Here is a 20,524-nt window from a genome sequence, read left to right as displayed (position 1 = left end):
ACCATGAAAAATATCATGAGGAAAAACCAAACCAACTCCTCCCTCCCCCCATCTAGAATCCATCTAAAATTAGAAGTGCCATTAACAATACATCAGTCTCTCGACTTTTGTGTTTCTGGCACTCGTGCTTGCAATGGTCAGGACTTTGTATAACAAAATATCCACTTTTTTTTGCAACATTCACATCTTGAATGTTCTTTCCTGTTGAATCAGAGATCTTTTTGCCTTAAAAGCGCATAGAGCACGCTGTGTTTATGATCAGACTGTCGAAATGTCAAGGCTAATTACACTAGTGTGTTCCCAAGTGAATAAATGCATCTTCTAAAGAATATGTTGTTGAGATCAACAAAATAAGATATTGGCATGATCACTTGCAAACTGCTTTAAGAAAAAATGATAATAAGAGGCAGGATCCAAACATCAGGAAATAGAGATGGAAGAAACCTATTAGTTCACCTTATCCATCTACATTGGTGCAAAATACAGTTTTTATGTTCTGTGTCAGAGTGATTTCTTTTTTGTTCAGTCCAGTCCCAGGTGCTTGGAAAACTGGAGCCTCCAGTACTTAAAACGCTACTTTCCCCCTGTTTGGTTCTGTATTTCATCTTCTTCAGTTCTATTTTTGAGCTATAAATGTTGGCCAGACATTGGGATTCAAGTTTGTTTCCAAATCATCTGGATCATTTACATTCCGTCTTTGAAAGTGACATAGGAACTGAGGAGTCCAAGCCTCACTACGGTGAGTGTGACTTGGCTTCTGTGCAGACATAGTTTCTGAATGCTTGGGTCCCTCAGCCAAGTTGTGTTTCCTCTGTCCATTTTTAGATAGTTTCGAGCTTGATTTCTGTTGTGCTCACTGCAGGGTGGCACTTTCTCTCAGGATGATATTTGGGATCTCCTCCAAGGGCTACTTTGTACTGGAAGCATCCTTGCAGCCAGGTGATGATTGTGCCTTTCACAAGGAGGTTGTGGGAGAAAGGAGCATCTTATGGGGACCTGCTAGATTTGAAGAGGCCACTCATAAGATGAGAATTTTGTCATGTTGGTGGAAGTTGAAATCTGTTGCACATAAGGGGACGTTGCATTTAAATCATATTGGAAATGTATAAACAAAAGAAAATATTCCCCCAGGTTTTTACAATATGTTTCTAAGGAGACACATTGGCTTGTGGTGACTGGATTTATTTTTAAGTCTTGGCTCGAGATTAGCAAAGTTTTTCAAGATTTCTTTAGTGGTAGTATTGTACATGGATTTTTCGTGATACGTGAAGATTTAAGAAATGAAAAAAAATCTGGACTCTTGAAATAGATCAAGGCAACTGACTGTAGTCTAAGGGAAATATTATGATTAAAAACCCCAATTATTTCAGTTAAAATAACATTCTGAATATGTTCTGAATTCAGCATTCATAATTCTGTTCAAGCTTCTGAATAAAGCGTGGGATTTGACTAATTTTAATAAGTATTACATAAAATGTAAATAAAATACTTAGGTTTCAGTTATTTAGGTTTCAGTTATTTAGTTTTTAGTAACTTTTTCTTGATTTGGTGGCTTTTTAATTTTTGTTTTCTTATGTGCCTCTACCATTCTGTAGTGAACTTGTGTGGTATTAGTGGCAGCAAGGCTTCCTCTGCAGTTTTGAACTTGTTCAAGGGGTTTTGGTGAGTTAATTTTGGACTAACTCTGGTGCTAGTCAGGTGCCATCTGCCTTCCTGCCACTGGGGAAAGCAAGAGGCCAGTGCCAGAGGACTGTGCCAGTGCCATGTGACACGAGTGCCCATCAAGTAGCACTCATTTGGCACATCCCAATCACACAGGACTGAGGTGGCAGTACACAGCCTTGTTTCTGCACCCCTGCAGAGTCCCACTCAGTATAGTGGGGCTCCAGGTGGCAACAAAGCTCTGTGCAAGGATGGCCATTGTGTGCCTGCTGCAGACTTTTTGATACCGTTGAGTGTGTTCCTTTCAGAGACATCTAATACACAGCTGCAGTTGTGGAAAAAATGCAAATCTACAAAATGAGCCAAAAATCTTTCCATAAATAAAAAATAAAACTTGTCATTTATGTAAATTGCTTACTGCTGAATTAAAGTTTGGGATTTTGACTCATTTTAATAAAGAGCTGGAGTCTGAAGGCAAATGCTTATTTGTTGAGAAAATGAAATCTTGTTACCTCACTTTCCTGAGTGAAATCCATTCACATAGCCTAGCCTAGTTTGTGTTCCCAAAGCACTTGGAGATCATGAGATAACCCTCTTGACCTGAAGAAGAGAGAGTGTCAAGGCAAAAAGCCAGAGTTAATGACCTGGGTCAGCTAATTACAACAAGGGTTTGCTGTTCCCTGGTCACTCTTTGACCTCCATTATCCTTTCTGAGTGTTCTTTGGATCTTTAGCAAGGTCCCTTTCTTGCACTACAGGCTGAATCTAGACCCATCCTCAACTACTGCTTGTTGCAGGTTTAGCATCTCCACCCCAGTGCCTTGTCCCTGCCAGCTGCTTTCAGAAATGGTTCATGTGGAGACAGGGGAGGTTAGTATGTGCAGCAAAACAACAAGAGAGGGATTTGTGACATGGAACAGAGGCTTCACCTATCCCTCTTTCCTAGATCTTAAACTGGAGTGGGTGTGTATCATTGAGGAGTAGAGTAGTAGAGTTGCAGCCAAAGGAGGAGACAGCTGTGTGAACTGAGCTTCTCATTCTGAAAAGAGGATGTAGTCAGAACAAACTCCATGGTGACAGATGGCCTATGGCAGAAACCAGATGGCCCAGTGAGTCCCACCACTCCTGTCATGAAATAGCAAGCAGAGGAGAAGCCCACAGTGTAGTCCAAAATGTTGTTACTCTCTAGTGTGAGGGCCACTCGTGGTTTCTAAATGGTGTTACACTTAGAATCCCAGTCTGTGATGCCTGATTCCTAAACCAGCAAGGGCTGCTTGCTCAAGGGTTACCCATCTGAGCCCATATAAACACTTCTATATGTGGCTCATCAGCTAACATGCCTCAGTGGCTTTCAGGCCAGGCTGCCTTACAGGCTGTGCAGATCTACTTTATCAGGTATTAACACTCAGCTGAGGTCTTATCTACTGAATTGTATCTATAGATGAGCACCACAGCTGCTTCATGGTGTAGGATTATGAGCAACTGGCTGCTTGTTTACAAATGTGTGCAGTCTCTGTTACCTGGACCAACCATTCTTCCCCTCAGTGCTCCACCATGGAGCTGAGAGCTGTAATCAGGAGCCTGCTCTGACCCCACAACAAGGCAATGTGCCTGACCCTTCTCCAGGCGCCCCTGCACTTTTTGCCCTTCCAATTTGTGATGTGTGGAATTGCTATAATATCAAAATTAACAATTAATGTGTTTTGCAACTCCTATTACGTCTGCATTTGTGATGTCTTGCCTCTTTGTATCTTGGTTGTAGTAAGAACTATCCAAGACTTGGAAAGCTTAAAATACAAACTGAAAATGATGTGAAGAAAAGCAGATTTATAGCTAAAATGTCCCACAAATCTAAACCCCATCTGGCTGGTGTGCTGTCCTGGGAACAGATTTCAAAGTGGTTCTGAAATGCTAATCTAGTACTGAAGTTCTGACCTACCGTTTTGTACATATGTGAACACATGAAAACTTGCTGGGAGGGATTTGTGTATTTTGTACATGGGCCTTGTATTTTTCTAATTATAAGCTTGAGGATCTGTTGGTCATTAGGGCAATATATTATCCCAATATATAAGTACATACACCTTCTAACAGTGCATTAAGTGATGCCACTAACTTGTCAGCTACTTAAAGACAATAGAGTACAGATGAAATAGCTTTGGCTGGCACTTAGATTAAATGGAGAGGTTTCCCCTTTGTCATTAAATCTGGCACAGTAATGATAGTGATTAAAACCACTAAAGCTTGAAAGAGTACACAGCTCTTTTTTCTCAGGAGAGGCTGAATTTGAGAGGAAACTAGGGATCAGAATTCCTGTGTTGAATCTGTTGGACCATGGAAATGTGTGCCAAGGGTAACTTTTGTCTAGGAGTATTGAGTTCAGTGTGCATCTTCTGCATCTCTCGTCTCAGGCACTGAGCATGTTTGAAATGCAATGCCATTCTTTCAGATACATCTGTACTAAATGTGCAAAAATCAAATGTTCATGTTTAAAACATTTGCAGGTCTGGTTTAGCAATCGTCGTGCCAGATGGAGGAAACAGGCAGGAGCCAACCAACTGATGGCTTTCAACCATCTGATCCCTGGAGGATTCCCACCCAGTGCCATGCCAACTTTGCCAACGTACCAGCTCTCTGAGCCCTCCTACCAACCCACCTCCATACCCCAAGGTACAGTAGCCCACAGGTACTTGGTTAAAATAGTGTTACTGGGGGGGTTTCCTGTGCTCATCCACTGCAGAAATATTTTCTATTCTAATGAGTTGGCTGATTTAGGGTCTGACTCAGGGAGGACGCTGCAAGCCTGTTTATTTTAAGCACGTAAGAACTGAGATTTGTTTTGCTGCAAGAAAGGGGTGGTTCCATGCAAAGGGTGCTCTCCTTTGCATCACCTTCTGCCCAGCAGGCATGCAGCTTTGGTAAAGTGATGGGCACTCATCCCTGTCCTGCCACTGCACTGGCCTCCTTTGCTGGAGGTGTCTGGTGTGATGTACAAGGAGACAGGCACACTCTGTCTTTGTTGTGACTATCATTGATGGAGCATTGGAACTTCTGTAAATACTCTGAATATTTATCTGAGGGTGGAAAAAACAGCTATTCAGACCACCTTGTTTCACATCAGTCAGCCAGTCTCAGTAGGGTAAAAATTTTTCTTAGTGTTATCAGAAATTCTGTGAACTTTGATGGATTTGAGTGGAAGGGAATGGACCCTCAAATCTAGGCTTTGTTAGATTTTCATATTAAATAAAAACCTTATGAATTAGATTTTATAAAATAAGTTGTGTCCTCTTATTGCTTCCTCTTTGGGATTTGGATCCTAGCTCTCAGTGGAGGTTCTAATTGAGGTAATTTTTCAAAGCCCAGGGGTTCTCCCATCCGTTGCTTGGCTTGATACAAACCATGGTGGGATTTCTGAGCTGTGAGTAGGAGGAGAAGGCTGGTCCTATAAGTAAATAAATATTTTCCTTAATTTTTATATATAAACATATTGCTGACAATATGTGTTCACTAAGGGTTGTCTGAAAATTGCATGCCTGTTGTTAAGATATTTATAGTCTGTTTAAGAGTTTTTGTGTAAACTCACAGGCTGGTTAAATATCTAGCAAAATTATAGATTTACTTTTCTACTTAACCAATATTTAGATGCAGGTTCTGATGCATTTCTCTTAAGCTGAGCTTCACATAATGAACTTATTATGCCAGAAGTAAAAGAGGAAAACATATCAACATGTTTCTTCTTCTTCCAGCCGTGTCTGATCCAAGCAGTACCGTCCATAGACCTCAGCCTCTCCCTCCAAGCACTGTACACCAAAGCAGCCTCCCTTCAAACCCCGAGAGCAGCTCTGCCTATTGCCTGCCCAGCACCAGGCATGGATTTTCCAGCTATACAGACAGCTTTGTGCCTCCATCCGGGCCCTCCAATCCCATGAACCCTGCCATTGGCAATGGCCTCTCACCTCAGGTCAGTCCTGTGTTTTCAGACAGAGGATTTGCTGTATACCAGAACCAAAGAGTCTATTCCCTCAGGCCACAGCATAATGAATTGCCAAATTTAAACCATAATGTATTCTTTATATAAGCCACATGATTTCAGTTTGCTAGTTTCCTTTTTTTTAAATTTTTTTTTTCCCTCCTACTGGCTGAATAAAGAGTCATAGCTTATATTTAATTTCATCAGATTTATAATGGAATCATGCAGACTTCATGTTTGCATCCAGTTGTCAAGCATTTGTAATGTACTGCTCTTCTCCTGAAGATCCATGGCTAGGTACAGAAAACAGAGTTTGTGTTTTTTCTGTGAAAAAAAAAATCTCATTAAAATAACATCATCAAGATTTTACCAAGTGGTCCAGGAAAATTATGTGCAAGTAGTATGAGAAGAGTTCCAAGGACTGAGAAATGTGTATTGAGATGAGCTGTAATCGAGTTATAAATACATAAATGAGAACTATTACTGCTCTTTGGCAGTATATAAATGCATGAATACCATAGTTGTTTTTCTAATTTGCGTGAGCTCTTTTAAGGAAATCAGGTTAATAAATTGCCTTGATAATTGAGTGTCAAAAGATTGGTTAAATTTTCCTACACACAGCATCTGTCTGAAGCTGACATTATTAGTTAAAGCTTGAATAGATGGTAGTTTATTTTATTAGCAAGAGCTTTGCCCAGGTGCTTGGAAAGAGATGTCCACTAAATTCTGGGGAGTCACAAAGAAGATGCAATCTATAATTACAATCAGGAATCTCTTCAGGGCTGAAAGTGAGAGTTTTAACAGCTTTATCTCCTTTCTACCCTTTTTTCCTCTCAGTGCTTAGAAAAACAGAGAGAAGCTCAGAATGACACAAATGAAAAGTGAAAAGACAATTATACTCAATTACACACTAATCACTGACTATCACCACTGCCTAAGCAGGGAGAGGGCATTCTAATAGGCAGAAAATGAGATTTTAATGGCACAAAGGGTGGCCAAAATAACGACTCGTATATCTTTGCCTCCTTCGTTTTCTTCAACTTGTGGTTTGCATCTCGGGAGTGCAGTTCCTGGTTCCTGTGCAACGGTGATAACTCTGTGCAGCTGAAAAGTTCAAAGGCTCTGGAGTTGAAAAGAATGAATAACAAAGGCAATGAAATAAACATTTTTGCCCAAAGGCAAAAGTTCATAAACCCTTTTTTGTAACGGTAAATGTAATTAAGATTCACAGATTCCTATAGCATGGAGTGTGGTACAAAACTTCATGGCTTGAAACCTCAGGAAAAAAATACCAACAGAAAAACAAATGGATGTGCTTCCAACAAGACTTGAATAGATTTTGTTTGAAAGAATTCTGATTTCTAAATGCAAACTTCAACAAAATCCATGACATTATATTAGTTGTTTCTTTTTTTTTAATGGCTAGTTTCATAGTGTACAAGGCTTCCATATTTTTGACATAATTATCTATCTGGTTTTCCATGTAAATCCATAAAAAGTAGTTATTAGTGTCAGTTTAAATGTGTGTTGGTTCTGGCTGTGGAAAATGTGATCTCTTTTTTCCCCTTTTCACAAAGCTTTTATTGTCTGTGACACAGAAGTAGAGCACAACAACAGTAAAGAAATCTTGTGATGGCTGGGTAAAATGGGACAAAAATGTGAGGCTAGGTCTCCTCCTGCCAAAGTCTTGCTGATTTGAGGTTTGATGTAATCCAAAGGAGATTCTGTGCTTTTTTACACCTAGCCCTGTCTTTACCCTAGGAGACTTCTGTTGTTTTATTGTTTGTTTATTTGTTTTCCTTAGACTTCTGAAACCTTTTTCTAACCCAGTGCTTAGCACCTCTGGCTGTGTCCAGCAGCTCTACCAACAGGTACAGCTAGGTTTAGGGGAATGCTGATCCTTTAAAGTTGACATCATGCTTTCACTGCTCAGTGCATAGAGGAGATAATTTATATCCATTTAGATTTGGAACAACTTCTTGGCAACTAAATGATTACCTTCAACAGATGTTAAAAATCTTCCCATCAAATAAACAAATTAAAAACCCAGACCTGAATTCATGTGGCATTGCCAACAACTCCTCTATATCAGTTTTGGTGCCTAAACAATGATTTAGAGACATACATAAAATGTAGAGGTATATAAAGTGACACATTCAGATTTTGTGTTTATATTACGCAGCAATACAGCCTCAAACATGTAAATTGTGTGCAACAAATTGTGAGACTGTAGCAAACCAGTGAAACTCTTGATGCCCAAAGGAGCCTCAGCTGCTGCTCACAATGTTAGTGTGTGAAATGTCCCTTAGTTGTGGCATGTGGCACAGTGCATCCCCTCTCCATGATTGCTCAGGGCTCTTCCTGCGGTGCTGAAAGAGAGGCTGAGGTAAGGTAAAGTTGAAAGCCAGCTCTGCATTTGGGGTTTCATGAAAAAGGGAAACAGGAGTTTTCCTGCTGAGTGGCCATGTTGCACTGCCCTGCCTGTGTGCACGGAATTTAGATGAGAAAGAAAGAGGGTCTATTTACTGGCCAGTGCATTTTTGACCACAATAAACCTGGGTGTGTGAGCAATTAACATAATGTTTCCACCCATCCATGTGTCTCTTGCTGGCAAGTGCTCCTGACAAACTGAGTCTAAAGCTGAATTCGTGGCGACTGTAGCAGGGAGGGAGAAGGGGGGCATTGTCTGAAGCCCAGATAATATTTTGTGATTAAAAAACCCCATCCTTAGAACATATAGAACAAAATCTAATACTAAAATACACAGGATCATATTCTTAGCAGACTTAAACCTCTCTCTCCTCTTTGTCATTGATTTATTACAAATGGGGGTCTGACACAAAGACACCAGGGAAGCTTTATTTTCTATGTAGAATGGTTCCATTCTAACTTTTTTCTTGAATATGATGGACAAAAGTGGTGTTTAAGGCAAACACTGGTAAAGGTAAAAGACAATCAGAGACACCTAGGGTGATGTTATTTTATTTTTATTGTTTTAGCCTTGAATTTTGGCATGAGAGGGGACTGTATTTCTCAGTTCTCGGAAGAAGAATGCTCCATTACATACCTGTCTTGCAAGCTGGGTGTTGAAAAGTTGTTGATCTTGTTTAAAAATAAAAGAGAACAGAAGGAGTGCCACCTTGTTTAATACTTTTTAACATCAAGACTAGATCTGCAGATATCCTTCAGATGACTGATTATTCTCCTTGCTCCTCTGGTTTATTCATTACTACCTGGATGTGGTGAGAGAACCTCTGTCTTGCAGGCATGCAGCGGGTTGACTTTTGCTGGAAAAGTCAGGGATTAGTGTCTTGGGGAGATGGCAGCCTGGAGTGTTTGTATTTCATGAAAAAGCAACTCAACTGCAAGCATGCCATCTCAGCCAGGGCTCTTTAAATATAGTGTCAGAAAAGAGATTATTAGTGTGTAATATATGTAAATTGCATATTTTTATGTTTTCTATGCCTATTATGCAGCTTCTTGCCTGTCATGCATACATTTATGGGAATATTGTATTTCCTTTTCAAATTAGGTTTTAGTTGCTCACTGAATTTTCTTTTAACAAATGTTTTTAAACTCAGAATTATGAGGGGATAGCATATCTGGATGTTAATGTATATACACAGGATTCAGGCATGCTTTTGGATTGGCAGGGCACTTTATGATTAGTGGCCATCACTGGCTTTTTGCTGTGAACCAGAGCAGTGACTGCAGAAACACTTGTCTCCCACCTGCAGGTGTATGCTCTTGGTGAAGGGCAGATTGTTTTAAAGACAGGATATCAGTATTTTGAACTGCTTCATTGAAGATAAGGAAAAAGGCTTTTCCGGTGTACATTGGCATCCCCTGACCTCCTCATGTGCTTTTTATTAGTGTCAGAGCAGCAGAGTTTGCCCTACACCTGGTCAGGCAGTTTGCTGGTTTGGAGAGTGCTGCTCTGGCTGCTGTGGATCCAGGTGGAGCAGCAATACTCTGCTGGGATTGCTGCTCTGTGAGTTTGTGTGCTTCCTGTATTTAACCTGTAGGATGTTTAACCTATAGGATAATCCAGGCTTAAACAGCACTTCAGTTTTAAGATATTACTGGGAGAAGAACAAACATGTGTAACCTGTCTCCTGCTAGGCATAACTGTTTTTCCTCCTTGCCCTCTAGAAAACTTTTCAGATCTACTGTTTCCTCTTCCTTGCCTTCTCCCCCCATAATTAAATCAAACCCATAGCTTTAAAGGCTGCAGTTTTAAAATGGGAAGTGGATTGAATATTGAATTGGCTGTGTAGGAGATCATAACAGTCTTTAACAAAGTTTGCAGTTTCATGCCATTACCTGGAGCTCAGGAATAACCTTGATAAGAAAATCCCAAACTTTTCCTTGAACAGTAGTAAAGAGGCAAGCTCTTTCAAGGTTTCTTTCCTCTACTGTCAAAACATTTCACTGCCTGAGTTTAAGAGTTACCCTGTAACTCCTTTTGGTGAGATGGATCTTAGGCATGGGCTTCTCTCAAGTCTTTGAGAGCACTTGGTTTTCATTAGCCTGACGTATGGAACCGATGGCAGCTGTCGAATCAGTTAGATATGTTCATAGTGTCTTGTTAACTCTGTTTTTAGGGGAGGCACAGGAACCAGGGCTAAACATTTTCATTCCTCATTAAGAGGGACAAGAGCAGTGAAAAAAAGCAACTATTAATTCATTATACTTTTCCCCATACCTTCTGTTGGATTACCTTGAGCTGGTTGCCCACAGAAACATTTCATTTGGGTTCAAGTCCCACAGCAGTGAGAAGCTCATGATCTTTGGCACAATGCACTTGGCTTTGAGAGCTCTTTGCTTGATGACCCAAGAACATGAGACAGGGCATGGATTCCTTAGTGAGTAAGAAAGTTAATTCACATGATATAATCTTCATGAACACGAGTTTTTTTTTTTTTGTTTTTTTTTTTTTTTAAACCAAAAGTTCAGACAATAGGGTTAATTATTTTTTGTTTCTCTGAGTAAAATAGATGAGATTCAACAGTTTTCTAATTGTTACTGTGTGAAAATAACAACAAATATTATTTATTTTGTAAATATACTCATATTTTATATAGAATATTCTATATTTTATAGAAGTATACATTTGTAGATAACATACTTACTAAATACATTAATATAGCAGAAAAAATAAACAGGTGACTGTTTAAACTGTATCTTTTTGAATGTCCACCTTAACTTTTCTCTTTTGGTTTGTTTTGCTTTCAGCCATAGCAAATCCATACATCCCAATTGTTGAGGGAAGGTGTGTAAGAGCTGATCTAGTGACAGCTGGGCTGGTGTTCATAATAGCCAGAATCCTTCTTTTGTGTTTGGGGCTGAATAGAAGGTGGGAGGAGGAGAGTTCACAGGGAAAGAGCAACTTAATACCAAATTTAGGCTTGTTATGAATTCTTTTGAGTAATATTGCCATAGTTGAGCATTTAAAGTCATGAGACTCCAGTCTCTAGGGCTGCCTGAAAAAGCTGGGAGATGTTTAATTGCATAGATATGATTATATATTCATAAATTATATGTTCATCTTTGAGCTTTGTTTTACCTTTTCATTCATCTTTGGTTGCTTTTCATACCAGGGGCTCAAGAATTAGCTGATCTTAGAATTATTTTGGTGATGTTACCGAGTTCTGGGACTCTGTGATTTAGCACTTTAAAAAAGACATGAGTTTTGTGACAGATTGTAATAATGTTTTGAAAATTGGCAATTTTCTGTAGGTAAAAATGTATTTGATGAAAGAATCAAGTTATCCTCTTAATTATCCTAAAGGAGCACCAGTGCACCTTTTCTAATTCCAGTGTAGGTACCAGGGATACCGGGTGGTGTGAAATCAGTATCAGGTCTCATTGATATGAGTATGCAGAGGGTCAGATCATCAATGTCCAAAGTCTGGACTTTTGCTCTTATTTTCATTAACCAAGTATGTGGTTGCCAGGTCTTGCCATTTGGCAAAAAAATTTATTTCTGTCAGGTTTTTTGTATTCAATAGAAATATTTATATATATAAAATGTATCAACAGCGTGGTTCTAGGATCCTATAGCTATAGATCCATATAGCTAATTAACTTTAATCCTCTAAAATCTCTCATTATAGTGAGTGATAACAATCCTTTTTGTGTTCTTTCTTGTGCATTATTTTGTTTTTTGAGAGTTTTCTCTACAGTGAAGAGAGCTAACAGCAGGTAATGCCATTCATCTCGGAAGGAGTTTAAAATTTTCAGTGTTAGTGATGAATGAGGGTATCTGACCCACATCTGTTTTACATTAGAATGGAACATTGCCCTGACATCGTTAGGAGCATTTGTCAAGATTCCCTGGACAGAGCTTCTGTAAATTACATGCTGCAAATGTGTCAGGGTCAGATAAGAGGATATCATTAACTGTGCTAAAGTTTACTCATGGTTCTGTCAGTTCAACTTAATATGTTAACTGCCAACCATTTTCCTTGAGCTGTTTCATTAAATCTTTCATTCACAGGAGGGGAAAAATAGTATCACTGTACCCACAAAAATATTGCACATGTTCTTTTCTCATAAATCATATTAATTGCAGGCATGGTCACAAAGCATATTAAACACAAGCATGCGTAAATGAATTAAAACACATGAGAATTTTATTGTGCCTATGGAGGGTCCTACAATCTCAAATACTAACCATGCTAACAGCCAGCATGTTTCATTTCAATAAAATAAGCTCTTTTTATTAAATTTTTTTTGTAGTTTAATGGCCTTTATTTTGATGATAATAGAAGTGTTTTCCAGCAGCTGATAATGGAGCAGACATTGTGTTCATGCCTTTAAGGCTTTCATCCCCTGAGTTCTCTTTCTCGATGGCAACCCTCAGCTGGTGATTCTATGCTGACTCCACCAGCAAGGGATTTGTCCTAATGAATATTTTGGGTTGCTTCAGATGTGTTCTCTAAAAACTTTTCTGCAGACTTTGGTTGTAGCAGTCCACTGTGTTCTATTTACTTATTCCTAATTTCACCTTTGTTTTTTAACAGAGTGATTTCATCAATTTTATATTGTATTTTATTGTATAAGCACAAAGACTGTGCCTTAACATTCCTGTGTGTGTTTTGTAAAAGGTGAGAACACAATATATGTCGCTAAAAAACTTAAATATGATTTTTTTTTTTTTGCATTTATGGGAGTTCTACTCTAAAACAAATAGAATAGTTATTGTATCACTTTAATGAGGTGTTAGCTCAGCCCTTGGATTCTGGGTTAGTGAGGCTGATAATTACTAATTTAGCTTTCCCAAAGTGATTTAGAAGGAAGCACATATTTTCCAGTAATTTGGATAGTATAGAAATTAAATAACTTTATTTTCTACCTTAACTATTATAAAGCAATCATACCTGTTTACTTAGAACAGCACTGCTTCACACCCACAGAAGATCTGAGCTGCAAAATCCAGATCCTTGCGTGTCTCCTGTGCAGCTAAGCTGAGGGTGCTGAGCATCTTGCAGACATGGCCCGTTAATGGATTTCTAATTGATTAGGTGAAAGTCAGCCATGCCCTTCCTGTAACTCCTTGTATGGGTGAGAAGGTCATGGCACATACCGTAGCAAAGACTCCTGCCCTGAGGCTACTTCCCTTGGAGCTTTCAAAACAGACATGACCAAAAATCGAATTATTTAGATACTAATCAACTGCAGGATGATTCTGAAGGCTTCTGAGGAAGATATTTCTGGGAAGTTGGTTACTGTTCAGACTTCAGATTTCTCCAGCTCAGAGACAGACAGCTCAGTCAGTTCTGTTTCAGAATATTTACTAGGTGCACATCCACTTAATAAAACTATGCCTAATTATTTTCTAATTTAAAAAAAAAGTTAAAGTAAGTCTCACTAAATGGTAATTTTCATTTGTCAAAGAAAAGAAATCTCAATCCAAATAGAGTTGCTACTGATGTTTGAGTGGCATTTGAGATTCTATCTAGACTCAGGTCTAAATTCCAAGACAAATCTCCAATTTTAAAATAGCTCCTAATCTGAAATTTTTTGAGCTCACTCTTTTTGCTGGCAAAGTCCAAATAAATTTGTCTCGGGTTTTATTCTATTGAAAACATTAAATTAAAACAAACTCTAGTTAAAATCTGCAGTTGGTAAAATAGTTATTTACCCAAATTAGCAATTGGTTCTAAAAGTGCTGGCAGCCCAGGCAGTGATGTGAGAGCCCTGAGGCAGAGAGGAGCTCCCCAGGGACATGAGCCCAGCCCAGCCCCTTCTCTCTGCTCTTGAACTTGGAACAAAACGTGGGGAAGTCCTGCAAATATCGGTGTCACACTGGCCCTGCATGGCAGTGCAAAGGGTTGAGCACTTGAGATTTCTGATAAACCCCTGAGCACTTCACACTGTGGTCAGAACCATTATACTCCTGCCAACATAAATATTTCCCAAAATAGTAATTTTCAATGTAAATGTTTAAGTTATCCTTTTATTTATTTATTTAGTTAGTTAGTTCTTTCTCTTCTTTTAACTCTACTAGTGTTAATTTCAAAGGACAAGGATTAATATAACCAGAGTGAACATAGGTTCTAATGCTGTGTTCTGCTGGTGCATGTCAGGTCATTAAACATGCTACATTTTGGACCACATCAAATTCCAAAGTTATAAGAAAAATATTTTGAATTTCTGAAACAGAAAAGCTTGCTAAAATAATAGAAATTTTAAAGTTTTCACAACCAATTATTAGAACAAAAACTTGAGAGTCCAGTATTTTCAACTTTTGGGGAGTTTTGGCATAAAATGATGTACAGATAACATGATTTTTCAATCTGTGGTGATTTCAGAGTTGTTTTATTATTAACCACCATTATTATCTTCATTATTATTTATTATTATTTATATATTTATTATTATTTATTAACAAAAATTATTATTATTATCTTTTAACAGGTTTTGCGCATTGAATGTATTTGTTGAATTAAATAGAAAATGTCTTACATCCTGAATCCAAATTCATCTTGTTTTTTATAAACTTTAAAAAGTTGTAAGATTTCAATATCTGAATGCAATTTCTGCATATATTTTGGAATTTGGTTTTGCATATATTTTGGAATTTGTTTTTGCATGAATACTTCAGTTTGTGAAAGATTCAGCAAATACCACTGGTTAAACTCATGGTTTTCAGCTCAGTGAATCAGAAGTGAACATTCCAGTGCTATATGTAGTAACTGAACTTCTTTCTCAGTGGTTTTTTTTCAGTGAGATATCTTGGATACATTTGATGCAAGCTTATTTTGTGTTCTCAATGCAGGGATCTGGGTTTCTCTTTCTGAGCTACTCTGTTTCTACCTCTTACTCCTTTCCTAATCAGACCTGTAAAAACTGGGCAGGTCTTCTTTCCTACCTAAATCACTATCTCTGGATCATATTTCATATGTTTATTAAGAAAAAACCCCAAACCAACAATAAAGCAAACAACTCAGAGCTGGAAACACAAGCTCCCTGCAATAATAACACTTTTTAGTTTGTGATGGAAAATAAGTACAATTCCAGGAGGAGCATCAGAACCTTAGGAAACAGATCTGTTCTTATGAGGTTTAATTTAGTCTTTAAAAAATAGACTCCAATTAAAAAAAACTCTCTTTTGTTTATGGCAAGAATTGCTGCAAAGCAAAATGATTATCAAATAGCACATGTCAGATAACTGTAATGCCTTTTTGGAGCAAGAACAGCCTGTAAATTATCACAATATGCAGTTTTGGCAGAAGCTGGATGTCACCCATCCATTAGAAGCTGCAGAATGTTTGTCAGGCTCTGAAGTGCAATTTATTTCAGCAAAAAGTAGGCAAATCTCAGTCATACACTTCTTTTCAAAATGTTCTACAGTGGTGTACCAGGAGAGGAAATGTTCACCAACTTGTAGTGGGAGAGATTTTTGAACAAGAAGAACTTTTCACTGTAGTTCTGTGCTTGAAAATGCAGATGCTTTTGAAATTTTTTCTTGCTCTTCTACTGGAAATGATGGCCTGGGGCGCTGGGCTTTTATAGGGACAAGCATGTATTTTCCAGTAAACTCTTTTCAGCTACTGATTTCGTAACTGTCCCTGTAGAAGCAGCTAAATGAAGGAGTCACAGCTGACCTGAAGTCGTTCCAGAGTGCCTGACCCTTTCTATTGTGTCCTCTAGCTCAGATGTTGGAATCAATAACTGCTGTTACAACCAGCACTTTACTCTTGCACGTTCACCTCTTTACAGCACACAGGGCATGCAGCAGTGGGGGTACAGCTGCTCTGCCCCTTTCCCAACCCCAGAACATCAGGATTCTGAGGGGTTCCTTGTTACTTCCACCAGTAGTGCTACTGGGATATGCTCCAAATTGATTTCACTGTAATGGTTGCTGGTCCTGGAGAAGAAAATTGTGTGACCTTTTTCACAGCTTTTTATGTTTCCAGATCATGCAGGACATCATGGTTAAACAGCCACTACTTGCTTTTTATTCTCTTGTAATTTTGTCCTCAAGAACTCCCAGCTGGGGCTGGGATCAAGCACTCTAAAACCATTAAAGTTTAAAAAAAAAAAAATTCCTTATTTGCCCCAATATTACTTCTTATTGCTTGCTAGCCATCAGATATTCTTTTGGTGGATGATGCAACCAAATTCTACTTCCTCTTGGGATTAGCTACTCAAAGCACAGTTCAATATCAGGTCTACCTGGTTTAGGAAATCAAATTATAGATTTGAGAACTTCTGTGGTTCTGTAAGCAATGGAGTTCCCAATCTATTTTAACTCTTTTTATTATTCTACTTTCTAGGTAATGGGACTCCTGACTAACCACGGTGGCGTGCCTCACCAGCCCCAAACTGATTATGCCCTGTCCCCTCTAACTGGGGGCCTGGAGCCCACCACCACTGTGTCAGCCAGCTGCAGCCAGAGGTTAGAGCACATGAAGAGCTTAGACAGCCTGCCCACATCCCAGTCCTACTGCCCACCAACCTACAGCACCACGGGATACAGCATGGACCCCGTCACGGGCTACCAGTACGGCCAGTACGGCCAAAGTGAGTATGGCACATTGGCACTGGGAAGGGCACCCAGCTGCCCACAGCCTGAGCTGTCTGTCTGTCTGTCTGTCTGTCTGTCTGTGAGGAAGGGAGTTCTGAGCAGAGATCCTCAGGGCTCACTGCTACTTCTCAAAGCCATGCACTGGTGAGATAGCTGATTGTTCGAGCAGGATTTCTGCTGCATAATTATTTTCTTAAGTGATGTCAACAACATCTTGATGTTATTAATTGTTGAGACATGAAACCTGATTGCCATTAGGTAAAACATAAGAGTTGTCCAAAATGAAATAACCGCTGGCATTCCACTATTAGAAACACATGTTCTTAATGAGGTCAGCTCAAGAATCATTACAGTATATAATCCCAGATACATAGAGTTTTGTCAAACTTGTCCTAGGAATAAAAATATTAGTCCCTTTCCTTTGATACATCAGTATTAAATATGACATTGTCAACCTGTAGTTGGCATGGCCCCATGCTGTGAGGTTGTCACAGCACGACTTAAAAAGCTTCTTTTGCTTTTTTGCAGGTGCCTTTCATTATCTGAAGCCAGACATTGCATAAATGAACTGTCCACTTCAAGTTAAAGCTGGTCTTGTTTTCCGGTCTCACTCCAAGGCTTGGATACGAGGGATCTTCTCCACACAGTGCAGCCTAAACTGGGGCAGTCCCAGTGAGAGAAACAAGCTTGTTATATTCTCTCCAGTCATAGCTTTTAGGAGACTTTTGAAGGCTGGACAAAGCTATACAGAAGACAAAGGCCAAAAGCAATAATGAATAAATGTGACATGCTTCGTTATGAGTGGGTATACAAAACAGAGCAGTATTTAACATCACAGCCTGGCAAACATTCCATTTTTTTGTTGTTGTTGAAATTAATGTGCATTGATTGGGACAAATGGAACATTTTGAAACTAAACTTAGAGCGGTTGAGCTCTGTGTACTCTGACTCATCTGACATCCAGTGCTGACTTTAGTCTAACTTTAAAACAGCTCAGTTTCTGAAGCAAGGTTGGAAGAGCCTCTCACTGTACACACTGGAAATTGTCATCAAGAGGAAAGGTCACAGTCCCTAGGAAGCTGGATAAGTGCGAAAGACTTCCCGAGCAACTCATTGGTTACCTTGCTGTGCTTTGTAATCACCTTGTCAATAAATGTCACTCACAGGTTTGGCTTTACCAAGAGAGGAGACCTTGTGTAACATGAAACCCAGATTTTACCTTTTTGTACGTGTTTTCCCAGTGTGTTTTACCTTTTTAAACAAATATGGGAGACAAAAAACCCCACCAACAACGCGACTGATTTTTCATAACTGCCTAGCAATGTGCAATACTGTGTACCTCACACAAACTTTGGGATCATCCAAAGTCATAGATATAGAATCAGAACTATATTTTTGCAGGTACTTTTATTTTTGCAGCGCATAATTCCTGATGATAAAATACAGAAATGTTGCAGTCTGCTGGATTACTGAAATCCAGCTTGCTAATCATGATTTAAATGTCATCTTCAGGAATCAATAGGAAGAAATTACGTTTACATGTTTTTTAGTGCTGTACAGGACATAGACAGAGATGGACCTGTATTTGATACATCTGTTTAAATTATACAGCAATATCCAATATAGACAGTATAATAATAGGAACCAAGGTTTACAAGAAGTTTGCATCGTGACATTTTAGAATGTCAATAAATTTGTGTTTTGTGATGTTGAGAGGAAGAGGATGATGAAAGGTGGGATTATTTATTTCTCTCTATTCTTGGAACAAAGAGGGAGGCAGAACACAAATACATTCCTTTTAGAGTTAAGGACTATGAAGTAGTGAGTTAGACTAGGTTCAGTACAGAGGTTAGTTCACACAACGGTCTTAAGGGTGATGGAAAAATGAAATATTATCTTTGTGTTGCAGCCTCTACAACAAAATGTGTTGTAAAAAAAAGAAAAACCCAAACAAAGGAACAAAAAAAAATCAAAAAAAGAAAACAAAAAACAAATGTCTTTCATGTAAAAAGTTCAGTAAATATTTACTATTTATAATGAATAAACATTATGACTTTCAAAGCACTGATGATTTTGTCCTAAAATGTAGTATTGTGATAAATACATTGATACATTTTAATCTGAATATCATGAAGAAATAAACCATGTTATCTTCGATGCAGCCTGTATTCATTATATGAGTGTATTCTGCACATGACCTGGGCTGGGGGGGCATTGGCAGCCTCTGTGCCCAGGTTCTGCTTGTGTGCCCTGTGGAACTCTGTATGTGTCTGGCTGTGGGTGAGATAAAGAACTTTGCACTTTCTGAGTGCCGTGGGTACCAGTAGAGCATCTGCCCAACAAGGGAAAAGTCCTTGCCATGCATTCAAAAACAAATAGCATAGGTTTAAACCCAGAACAATCAGGGCAACTGGGATGGCTTAAGAAAATGCAGGGACTTTGCAATCAGTTATTGGTGGTATCTATCCTGAATTATATTTTTTTTTTTCTCAGAAACCTCAAGAATTTTTAATAGGCCTACACACAAGCTGATTGTAACATGGGGAAGACCCTTCAAAATGGGTGGAATAAATTTTAGTGCTAAATCAGTGTGCAAGGGAATTTTACTTCACCCTAAGCTTGGTGAACATTTTATTTCCTCACTATTTTGTAGGGGATGTAACCATCTTTTATTTCTTTCTGCCTTTTTTCTGTGTGCATTTTATTTTTATTTTGTTCTTTTAAGTCTAGCCCACTTCCACTGGAAAAGGAAGGAATTTCTTAAACAGAGGACATTAAAAAAGGGAAGAGGAGATTTTTTTTTCTTTCCAGTTTCTGTTTCTCTGATACACTTCTTAACTTCTGAGACAACTGAAATTTAAAACTCTCTTATTAACACCTATTCCCTGCTCCAAACTGCTATTTTTTCTGATTTTTCTCAATGTTGCTTCCAAGGACTTGGCCCTTGACAGGGGCCTCATGTCCTAGGCTTGCTGCAAAGGCCATGTAAACTTTTATTTCCTACTTGCAATCCCTTTTCTGAAAACCACTGGATAGAATCCTGCTTGCTTGCACAGTTTGGAACTGGGTGCTCCTTCGCAGGAGGAGTGTACCCTTGTCGGAGGGTGATTGAAAAATGTCACCTTCCTTTTCTGTTCCAGCAGCTGCAGGGTGGGGGAGCTGTGATTTCTCCCCATCCCCACAATCCCACTGGGGTGCTTCACTGACCTCACATTAGGAAATTTTGGGCATTTTGGGCATTTTGGCTGCTCCATCCTCTTCTCAAGGGTGTCCCAAGCACTTTCCCGTGTGAGAGCTTAATGCAGAGCAGGAGAGACTGGAAACAAGACAGACAGGGAGGAAAGGCCCTGTCCCTGCCCATGGTGGGGCGCTGGAACTGGATGATCTTTAGGGTCCTTTCCAACCTCAACCACTCTATGATTCCTTGAAAATCATCCATTCTTCTCACAGTCAAGCCATGCAGGGGAGAACTGGGAGGAGCTCTTGTTATTTAAGTCTCCCTTTATCTAGAAATGACTTCTACTCCCATCACAATACCCAATGTATGCACTTTGCCATACTTTAGTGTCTATTGCTATTCCTTTATGCAGGCATTAATGAGTGAGCTAGGAAAAGAATAACTTTTAATGACACCTATTATCCTTTTCCCTAGATATTTCAGTGTTTCTTGTTTAAATAAAAGCTAGAAATAAACATTTTCTCCAATAATCTCACAGGGTTTTCTACACAGTGTTGCTAAAACTATCTATCCAAATAACAAATGCTGTTGAAGTGTATCTTTCTGGGCTATTTTGAAAGGTACAAAATGCCTTTCCCACTCTACAAATCTTCACTGAAAATAGCTGATTGTCCAACAGG

The 20,524-nt window shown here is 39.0% G+C and overlaps 1 protein-coding gene across 2 annotated transcripts in view; it reads left to right on the top strand.

The window, feature by feature from the left end:
- The window catches only part of PAX3 (paired box 3), a 75,006-nt gene extending 56,279 nt beyond the window's left edge, over window positions 1-18,727 (top strand). For both annotated transcript variants that reach the window (XM_059855256.1, XM_059855255.1), the window contains exons 6-9: window positions 4,166-4,331; window positions 5,408-5,622; window positions 16,416-16,662; window positions 17,195-18,727. In XM_059855256.1, the coding sequence (XP_059711239.1) occupies window positions 4,166-4,331; window positions 5,408-5,622; window positions 16,416-16,662; window positions 17,195-17,229 (663 nt within the window). In that variant the 3' untranslated portion in view covers window positions 17,230-18,727. The remainder of the gene's footprint in view (window positions 1-4,165; window positions 4,332-5,407; window positions 5,623-16,415; window positions 16,663-17,194) is intronic.
- Window positions 18,728-20,524: the final 1,797 nt, after the last annotated feature.

This window comes from Haemorhous mexicanus, chromosome 10 (assembly GCF_027477595.1).
Source record: "Haemorhous mexicanus isolate bHaeMex1 chromosome 10, bHaeMex1.pri, whole genome shotgun sequence".
NCBI classification, from domain to species: domain Eukaryota; kingdom Metazoa; phylum Chordata; class Aves; order Passeriformes; family Fringillidae; genus Haemorhous; species Haemorhous mexicanus.
This window is presented reverse-complemented; position numbering and strand designations above follow the sequence as displayed.